The sequence below is a fragment of the Lichenostomus cassidix genome, chromosome 1 (genome assembly GCF_008360975.1).
Source record: "Lichenostomus cassidix isolate B80296 chromosome 1, HeHo_3.0, whole genome shotgun sequence".
NCBI classification, from domain to species: Eukaryota; Metazoa; Chordata; class Aves; order Passeriformes; family Meliphagidae; genus Lichenostomus; species Lichenostomus cassidix.
In genome coordinates, this window is record NC_139479.1 from 80,223,379 (window position 1) to 80,233,793 (window position 10,415).

The following is a 10,415-nucleotide window of genomic DNA, read 5'->3' on the forward strand; positions in this document are numbered from 1 at the left end:
CTAGCACAGGGTAGTTGATACTGATAGGAATGCATCCTTTGTTGGTAAAAGTTCAAGTCACAACCCAGTTGTCTTCTGCAGCTGTTCGATAAATATCAGTTTTTCATCTGCTTAAATGTGGGACTGTGTTTGGCCACTTCCTGTGAAACACAGGCAGGAAGCAGCTGAGTGGGTGGGGAGCTATGGCTGTGCTAACAAATGCATCTCTTCACCACAAGCATAAATTCTTCACATTGCAGTACAAAAAGGAAGGCCAGAATGTAACCAGTTACTGTAATGAGACTCTACCAGGATGGGTGCATGATGTACTTGGCCACAACTGGGCTTGTTTCATAGGACACAAGATTTCTTCATCTCCCTCAGATGTTCACATCAACGAGCTACCTCTCCAGAAGCCCAGGGGAAGGTAAACAACAGATAAGTGACCTTTTACTGGAATAAAATGTTTCATAACAGTGCTTGAGATTTTAGCTAAAATCATAAGAACCAATTCCATTACTGAGGTCAAAGTTAATGCCAGTGATAATGTTGGAAATAAACCTGAACTCAGAAGAGCAGAGGAGGGTGTGCCTGTTGCATCACACAGTTTCTCCTTCAGTCTGTGGTGAAGCCCAGTTACAAAACTGCCATGTCTAAGGAAGATGTTATATCTAGTCTGTCTCAAGTTTTAGAAACCTTGCCTTGATCCAGTAGTTCCATGTTTCCTTATCAGTACCTACCAGAAGACGCTTCCAGAGTTAGTCTTTTACATACTGAGTTTAGAGAACACCTTTACTTTTCAATCCTAGTCCTTTTCTTACTGTTTTATTTGGTTGTTTTGTTTGCAGTCTTTCCCACAGACGCTACGTGCACAACTTTGACTTTGTAAATGCTATCAATGCTCACCAGAAGTCATGGAGAGCAGCAAGATACAAGGAGTATGAGAATTTTGCCCTGGAAGAGCTGACTAAAAGAGCTGGGGGTGTCTATTCCAGAGCTTCAAGGTAGTAAGACACTTTGTTCTGCCACAAGCCCCACTGCTGCTACGAGTCTGCTTGTATTTGTCCTGGCTTGCCCTAGTTGTGTTTTGGCTTGTAGTTCAGACATTTAATCAAGTTTCAAGCCCTTCCAGTTCATGTTCATGGGGTGTGAACATATTTTTCATTTGAATGATTATTCTGAGCATCTGAGCATCTCAAGCAGTTGGGGCAAATAGAGTCACCTACCCTTTAATCTTGCCCAGTAGCTCACTTCTGAATTCATATGTGAAGGGAAAAAGTGGGGACAGTCTCCGTTGTCATCTCACTCTCTTGTCTGCTCATCCACTGCTTGCCATAGTCGGGAGTTTCTGCTTGTGCTTCATCCTGGTTCTGCTAGTTCATAATTGCAGTTGAAAAGCTGTGAACTGCATTCTGCTCCTAAACATGAATATTAAAGATTTTTGAGGGAATTACCTGGCTACTTTGATAATTTGCCATGCCTGCAACAAGAGTCCTCTAGCAGGAGCAGAGTGTCTCAGTGAAGAAGCATTAAAGTAGCCCTGAGAATGGCTTCAGGGTCTTGCAGATCACTTAGCTGAGAGTGGTAATGGGGATGGGTACATCATCCTCTCCAGAATTTGAGAACTAGAGTTCTTTGATCGAAAGATTCTCTTCTTTATAAGCTGTTGGGCCTTATTCATAGTTTTGCTTTTTCCACTCTTGGTATTTTTGTGAGTAGGAATGCTACTTACTTTTCCAAAACTGTCGCAATTGTATGTTTGTAGAAGAAGGTCCTACTATATAATAAAAATGCTGATTTGCATGAGAGTATCATGCAGATAATGGTTTCATTGTATAGGTAGAAGTCACCTTGTAGATGACCTTAAATACAATAACTTAATTGGAACCCATGCAGTGCCATGACAGTATTTGGTTGGCCCTCTCCTGCTTTCAAAACAGACTCCAGTGTCTGGTGTTTGTGAATAGCACCTGAGGACAAGCATCAAGTCATCTGAAAGTCTATTGCAGGAAACTTGTTTTGCTGGTATGAGCATCACATTGCTGCAAGTGGTAGATGAGGACAGGTAACATTGAATACTTCTTCAATAGTCACAGTAAAAACTTGCTCCAGAGAAGTCTCCAGGACAAGTGGGACTGCAGTTAGTTAACTGTTGGTATAAGCCTTGCCTGTGTCTGAAGTGAAACAGTCTGTATTTGCTGTCAGTGCATGCTGCCAAGGCAAGATGCTTTCTGCAGTCAGATATTCTACATACTTTGTGGTTGCAGTAAAATAGCTGTTGCAGAACTGTGTTGCTGCAACCTCTGAGAGTTACCTCAGCACTTCAGATTGGTGCAGAAACACTAGACCTCAGTAGCTTGTGGATGTTAAGGAGAGGCTTCTGTCTGAGTGCCCAGGAGCCACTCTGGCTGTCACACTCGCACCACCTGAGCTGGGACCGAGGCCCCTTCACAGCTACACCCCACACTCACACTCAGAGCAGGTTTCCTTACCCACTTGACCCTAGGTTCCCATAGCAGAGTCTCAGATGTTCAGATCTTTTAAAATAACTTAATCTTGGTGCACTAACTAAATAGCAAAATAGCAGCTTGGGCTGGGTGCCTTCAAACAAAGGAGCCCCTGGGCTTTTATGCACGTAGTCTTAAGCGTGGGAAAGTCTGGGGTTCTCTCTGAGTGTCCTGTCACCTGGCTGGGCCATAGGTTTGTTATGCAAAAGGATTTTGCCACCCAGAGCTCAATTTGAAGCTCACTCTGCAGCTTGTAAAGTGAGCTACCTGCACTGAATGTATTCCTCAACAGCAGATAGTTAATAACATAGTTCCCTCAGGGAGCAATTTGAGTCGCTCTTCAATCCTGCTGAAACTTATCTCTTCATATTGACACCCACTCAGTTTAGAATGGAGACTGTTTTAAATTGCGTAGTGTGAAGCAAGTCCGACTAGTAGAAGCCAAAGATGAAAACTGAGTGTTACATAATTGTATCCTTGCATATAGTGTGATACATTTCTCAAAAGCATTTTCTCCTCTTTAGACCAAAGCCTGCACCTCTAACAGCTGAGTTGCTCAAGAAAGTTTCAAGCTTGCCAGAATCCTGGGACTGGAGAAATGTGAATGGTGTCAATTATGTCAGCCCTGTTAGGAATCAAGGTAAAAACAAATAAATAAAATCTCTGAATTCAATCTTCTAGAGCTCCTTTGATGTACTTTTTAATTTGCTGCTAACCAGAACGTTCTGCCTAGTGTCTTGCAGCTGACAGATTGCATGCACCTTTGCTATGAATGACCTGTGGAAACTGGGTGGAGTCCTGGCAAACCAAAGTAGATGGTATTGGCTTGTCCAGACAGCACTGGCTTGCTGGAGTGAAAGCCAATTACCACAATACCCTGCATAAATACAGCTGTCAGGTTTTCTCCAAACAATCTCAGCCATGGTTTTCTGCACACTGACTTAGTTGATGTACATCTAATTTTTTCCCTAATTCCTGCTGATGGCAAATTATCATGCAGCTTTAATGAATAAAGCCATGAAAATTGTTTTTACTGCCTCCAAATCTTACCACCCTGATAAATTCAGGACTTACTTAAATGGCAGGTTGCAAGAAGATACATTAATCACTATGAAAATTGTGGACAGTGATAAATATAAAACACTGGTAAAAACTTAAAAGGATACCATGTTGGTATATGTTGATTCTGTAGGGAGTGTGTTTATAGGGCTGTGGTGTGAGATGCCTGAATTAGATGGTTATATAATGAAAGCCAGGAGTGAACTCAGTAAATGTGTCCTTTCCTTGTGCCACCATTTGCAAATAAACTTGCATCTACTGGTAGCTTTCTGGTTGCAACTTTTGGGGGAAGGGAACATAACATTAGCATGGTGGGGAGGGGATGCCTTAAATCACCAATCCATCTTCTATGGGTTAGTTCTTCTGACAAATTCTGCCGGCTCTACTCCTGGTAGCAAAAGCAGCATAGGAAGGCTTGTGGAATTTCTAGCTATGTGGAAGCACTTAAAGATGGCAACAGGAAATTACATGGTCCTGTGTAGGTGTGAGTCCTGTACTTTCTCCTGGTGTGAACTATGAATATCCCAAGGGCTCTTTTATCTTCCAAACAGTTGAACACTCAGTTCCAGACTTACCCTTTCTCCATTGTGTTGCTTCAAAGTTTCTCTAAATGAGAACTAGTCTGTTGTTTCCAATAATAAAGCTTCCTACACTTTTTATGTAATCTGAGGGTCCATGCTGTGTATGTTAAATGTCTGTGGAACATGCATTCTGCTCCATCAAATTCAAATTTTAGCTTTCAGGCTTTTCAAAAAAAGAAAGACCCAAACAAAACTTACAAAAGAGGTCATTCTGTGGGCCTCATAAATACCACTGTGGTAGCAGGAAAGAAATTTAGCAGCCAGTCCAACAGACTGTTGTGTGAATTGTATTTTTCATGGTTTTGCACACATAATGCAACAAAGTGTTCTGCAGTGTGGCCCATCTCAGATGCTGTGACTGTATAGTGAGTGGGAGGCATCTTTCACTGCTTCACTGTGCCCTGTTGGGAAAAGAGTGTTCCTGTTCAGGCTGATTTTGTCCCTTCTCTTCAGAGATACATCTGAGTGAAGGTGCAATTTCACAAAGTCTTGCTGTTGTAATAGCTTTGCTTTTATACACCTACACAGTTCAAAAGAAAGTATTTTGTTTTGTTCCTCAAACCTCCCTCGTTTTCATAGCTCTGCAATATTTGACTTACCCACTGTCAGGAAACAAAAGGAAATCAGGCACCTTGATGACAAGCAGTAGATAAAATAGGACTTCATCCAAATAATTGTTCTTCCCTGTGATGCTTGTCATTCCACTTCTAAAGGCTTTTAACGATTGAAAGTCCTAGAGAGTGAAGAGGCCTAAAGCTAGAAGCAAGACTAAATTTTGATGCAAAAGTAAGGAAACTTAACTCTCTGCCAGGAAACAGAAGGGAAATTAAGGTGCCTCTGAAAAGCCAGTGTACAATTACATGCCCTTGGGAAGCAAGGGGAGCTGGGATGAATCCACTGTATCAAACATGCAATTTATACCGCTGTTGTCTCAAAAGTCAGTTATTTTAGGGGTAGCTGTAGAGGTGGAATATTTCTTCAACTGAAAATTATGGGACTAAATCTATTGGTAGGTTGAAATAAGAACAATACTGTCAGCATTCACTTCAAATAGTTAATTGTTCTTTAGCATATGTGCTCCATAAAGGGTAGATAGAGCCTTCTCAGCCCTGCTAATGCAGTCCCTGAAGGTTCATTCTGAAGGAATAGGGTAATTGGATGGTTTTTAAATGCTACTGCTGAAAAACACGGGAGCAGTACATTGCCTCTTTTTCTTGAATAAGCTCAGTATTCCCTGAGAAGTTGTTAGAAGTGGGTTTTGAATTGCATTCATAAAATCTAAATGAAAACTTAAAGTTTTTGCTGTACTGGTGTCCAACTTCTAATCACTGTCTGGTAGGTTTAACTCCTTTAAGTGGACTTTAGGAATAGTGCCTGATGGCAGGTGACTAGCCTTGTGTGTTACTGACTGCTCCTTATGGTTCCTTTTTCTCCCCCTCTCAGGCTCATGTGGCAGCTGTTACGCCTTTTCCTCCATGGGCATGCTGGAAGCAAGGATACGTATCCTCACAAACAACACTCAGAAACCTGTCTTCAGTCCCCAGCAGGTTGTGTCTTGCAGCCAGTATTCTCAGGGTGAGTGTGCTGGTGTATATAAAGATACTTTTCAAGTAATGATAATGCTGGAGGAGACTGTTTCGAAAACTTCCCATGCTTTCCCCATCAGTTTTTTCATAAAGTATTTGGCAGGCTATGCTTTATAGTACTTCTTTATTTGAAATAAAAATAAAACCCCAGAGTTGTCGGCCTCCCTCGCTGCAGCAATGGGATTGAACGAGGAGAAGTTGCCCTCATGCTCAGGATGTTACTGGATTTTACACTTACCTGTGAGATGGGGAATATCTTAGGAGTAAGGCTCAAAATGTAGCTAAATTGCAATGCTTACCTGGAAATAATAAACTAAATATTCTCCCAGTGGCATATTCAGAGGGAGGGGGAGATGAGCAAAAGCAATGACTAAAGCATTCTAGAGGACAGGATCCTTGTTAGGACAGATCTTTATACTACATGTAACTAAGTAGCTTTTGTTTCTGACAGGGATTGTCAGGAGCAATTGGATGGGAAACGGGTCCATGTATTAGTGTTCCTAGTATAGCTCCCACAGATGTGGATTTCACCGTGTGTGTTTCAGAAAGCTGGCTGGAGCTAACTGGAATATTAGGATGATCTGGGTCACTGCAATGTGTGTTCAATACTGTATATGAAAGATTTAAGTTGGAGAGTCTCCCACCTCAAATACATTTCCAAGAGAATAAGCACTTTAAGCACTTTTTTTTTCTTCTTTTTTTTTTTTTTTTGTTTAGGTTGTGATGGTGGCTTCCCATATCTCATTGGTGGAAAGTATGTCCAAGACTTTGGTGTGGTGGAAGAGGATTGCTTCCCTTACACAGCCCAAGACTCTCCTTGCCTTTTCAAGCGCAGCTGTTACCACTACTACACTTCAGAGTACCACTATGTCGGTGGTTTCTATGGAGGCTGCAATGAAGCCCTGATGAAACTTGAGCTTGTTCTGCATGGCCCATTGACTGTTGCCTTTGAGGTTTATAATGATTTCATGCTTTATAAAGAGGGGATCTACCATCACACTGGGCTGCGGGATGATTTAAATCCTTTTGAATTGACCAATCATGCTGTCTTGCTGGTGGGCTATGGGACAGACCCAGAAAGTGGTGAGAAATTCTGGATTGTGAAGAACAGCTGGGGCACCTCGTGGGGAGAAGATGGTTACTTCAGAATCCGCCGTGGCACTGATGAATGTGCAATTGAAAGCATTGCAGTTGCTGCAACTCCTATTCCAAAGTTATAATGCAGAGGTCTTCATCCAGTGCCTTGTCCTGAGCTAAAAAAACATGATTCTTGAAGACTCTGGTTGAAATGTGTCCCCTAGTTTGAACAAAGCAGCTTTAAGGAATTTTTCCAGAATAGAGGAGATTCCATATGTGAGAGGATGAACGCTGTTAGCTCTGCTCTGTGCACTGGAGGCTTCCTCTCGAGTCTGACAGTAGATCACCCAGAATGGCTATTTTTGTAACAGTGGTGATTAGTTATTCATCATGGGATAGACATCCTCAGTTACCAGTTGCATTTTTTTCCATGGGCAATCTTGACCTTCAGATCTCAGAGGGAATTGTCTGCTATGATAATGTGTAACTGCTTTGAAGGGACACTGTAGTGCCTTACTTCTCAGAAATCAGGAAGTCACTGCAATTTGGAATAAGTGTGTATTGGGGAGGGAATGAGCAAGTACACTGATTAAAATGAAATTCTAAAGCTCTAAGTGTCCTGTGAAAACTGCATGTCAAACCCTTATGACAATAAAAATCAATTCTAAGTTTCAGGCTGTTACTAAATGTTCTAGGCCTGTATTTTATTGCTGTGCTTCACAATTGATCATTTCAGAATTCAGTTTAAAACACCCCACTCCTATAGGAGTTCGTATTTGTGGAACAAGTTAGTTCTTTTGGTGACCTGTCTATAAATTTTGAGCTTCCTGTCAAGAACTTTTTAGTTTAGCAGGATCTAAACTGGTGGGAAAGAAGTGATGGGAAGGGAGAACTAGTAATCTTGGAGCTGAAGCTGAGATTATCACCACAGCATCCAGCAAGTTGTCCAGGAGTCCAGTAGTCCTTGCTGTGGATGTCGGACAATTCATTGAGTAAATTTGCTAATTCCCCAGTAATCCTGCTTAAATCCTTTCTGTTAATCTGTTGCCCTATTTCTTTCAAATACACAAAGTAGAAAAATAGAGTTGAGAGGGGGGATTGCAACACTTGAAATTAACCATTTCTCTGCTGCAATGCAGTACTTTGTTTAGCACTTTTGTTTGCCAGAAGTGGAGTAAGGACTTCTCAAATAGCTCATTCTGTGCATTGGATTGTTTAGCTGAGGGAGTTGAGGGGTGGGAGGAGCGGCTAGGTTCCTGGATTTTTTTAATAGCTGTAGCATTGTAGCTGTGAGAATAGCTTGAGAATAAGTCTATAAAAGCTAGGTGTTTCTTTTTACTATCTTTCAGCCCTTAGGAAATTGACTTCTTATCACCAAACTGTTGCTGACACTCACGGCACTACAAATATAAAAACACAATTCACCATGCATTGTATCGTTAGATACACGTGTTTTGAATAACATTGTGTTATTTTCTTAGCAATTCCCTCATCTGTCTGTCACTGCTTGTGTGTGGCAGCTGCACCGGTGCTAATAGGAAGATGGGAGAGTTCTCAGAGTGGTCTGTCACTGTCACTGCCCCCAGTGACTGTCATCAGACGTTGTTGTTTGCCTCTGGCTGACTGCGGTGTGTGAATGTCCCTGTTTGCTGTATGCCGGCGCTGCACAGAGGAATGTCAGCCTGATGGGGCTGGTATGTGGCTAGAGTTTGTGTAATTGGCTTCTTCCTATAAACAATGCATTAGCTGAAGTGGCTTAAACATGGAAAACATGCTATCACTCAGGAGAACAATTGTAGGGTTGGCAGATATGTCTTGTAGTGAACATGTAAGGCCCTAATATATTTAACTTATCATGGAAGGTTAATAGATAATGTTATGGCAGACAAATACTTACAGGGATAATAAAGCTTATCATCAGCCCAGCAAACTTGGTGTTTTGGAAATTAGTACAGAGGAAAAATAAGATACATCTGTTTAAGAGTGAGCATAATAAATCCTTAAAAACTTTTAAGGGCTGTGGTGGAGCCTCCATCACTGGAGTGGGATGATTTTCCAGTTTGAGCACTGCCCCTGACACCAGAATTGCTGAGACACTCATGCAGTTGGTTTATGAAGGAGACATGGCCGGGTCATCGTCACTCCTTCTTGCTCTGTGACCTGTGAACTTGAAACACAAGGTGACATTTAACTTCCAAAGTTGTCAGTCTAATTTTGCAACATAAAATTCATATAAAGCAACAACAGAATTTTTTCCCTAGATTTGTTTGAAGTGCTGAGATTAGGACTGAGTAATTTTAAAGTTGTGTTGGTCCAGAGGTCTTGGAAAGACAGGAAAAATCAGTGCACCAATGGAGTTTATTAAAATGGCAAGCTCAGGAGAGTATTATGGCTTGATAGCTTCTTTCCTTTTTTTTTTTTTTAATGACTTACACTTCATCCATTGTTTTCTTGTCCATTGCTGGAGGCTTCAAACTAGCTAATACAATGAAGTTAAGGACATTGGACTACTTCTAAAAGTTCTGCTAACTTCAGACTTCCTATGACCTCTGAAATTACTAAGATATATTTCTAAACTATTTTGATTGAGATGTGATTAAAACAAGGCTGTAGGTATTGTTAGTGGAACATTTGCAAGGATGTCAAATGGAGAATTTTGAAAAGTATTTTTTCCTCAATTTTTGTATGTTAAAAGAGACAAATTCTGAAGGAGGGGTGTTATTTATTTTAGAAGACAAAAAGGAAGATGGACAAAGGAAGCATTTTTTCAGTGGTTTCAGTCTACAAAAGAGCATCTTTTACCAAGATTTTCAGTTTTCAGTTTTTTATCCTTTTGGGAAAAAAACCAACCTTTATAACACTTCTTTTCCCCATCAAATTATTAATTTCTTCCTTCAGAAAGTAGTTTCTGATATGTGTTAAAAATCCTGTTAAAACATCAAAGCCATGACTGATTTTACTTTCACCTTTTTTTTTGAGTGAGACTTATTTAACTCTGCTCTAGACGATCTGCAGGCATAGAGCTGCCTGATACCACTGGAACTGTCTCACTTTGGGTTGAAATAACCTAGGAAATGATGTGGTCTCCACAGCGTAGTGAAGAGCATGATATAATGCCAGGAGCCTCTCGGGGATGGGATGCAGCAGTGGGTGAGGAGGGAAGTTTTGGGAGAATTTGCCCAGATCTGCTGGTGACTGTGAGAACTCCAGGGCATTGCAGGGGTGGGGTGGGGACAGCTGTGGGGCCTGAGCCACTCTGCAGAGGGGTCTGTCACTGTGTGTCTCACAGCACAGCCTTGCTAATGTCTTCATTTTCACCATCAGAGCAAAATAGCACTTGTGTTGTAAGATAAAGTGTATTAGTGAGGTCCAAAAGCTTGTGGGTGTGAACACTATTGTACCCAGACTAATGGCTCTCATTTTCTCTACTGCAGTCCATTACACATGTAGACCTATCAAATTAAGTTAAAAAAGTTGGTCTCAATTTGGACCTTGACTTTGAAATTTTGAGGGTGAACCTAAGCATATTTAAAAGAAAGCACAAGTCCTTTCCATATCCTGAGCAATATGGGCAGCATGTCACGAATAAACAAACCATAGAAGCTTTGACTGCAGTATAAAATAAT

General features: G+C 41.2%; 1 protein-coding gene across 1 annotated transcript in view; it reads left to right on the top strand.

Annotated features, from left to right (window-relative positions):
* Positions 1-7,476, top strand: part of CTSC (cathepsin C) — a 23,119-nt gene extending 15,643 nt beyond the window's left edge. Inside the window, exons 3-7 of the mRNA XM_085065372.1 lie at positions 240-406; positions 828-983; positions 3,011-3,126; positions 5,570-5,701; positions 6,430-7,476. Coding sequence (XP_084921498.1) covers positions 240-406; positions 828-983; positions 3,011-3,126; positions 5,570-5,701; positions 6,430-6,932 — 1,074 coding nt within the window. The 3' untranslated portion in view covers positions 6,933-7,476. The remainder of the gene's footprint in view (positions 1-239; positions 407-827; positions 984-3,010; positions 3,127-5,569; positions 5,702-6,429) is intronic.
* Positions 7,477-10,415: the final 2,939 nt, after the last annotated feature.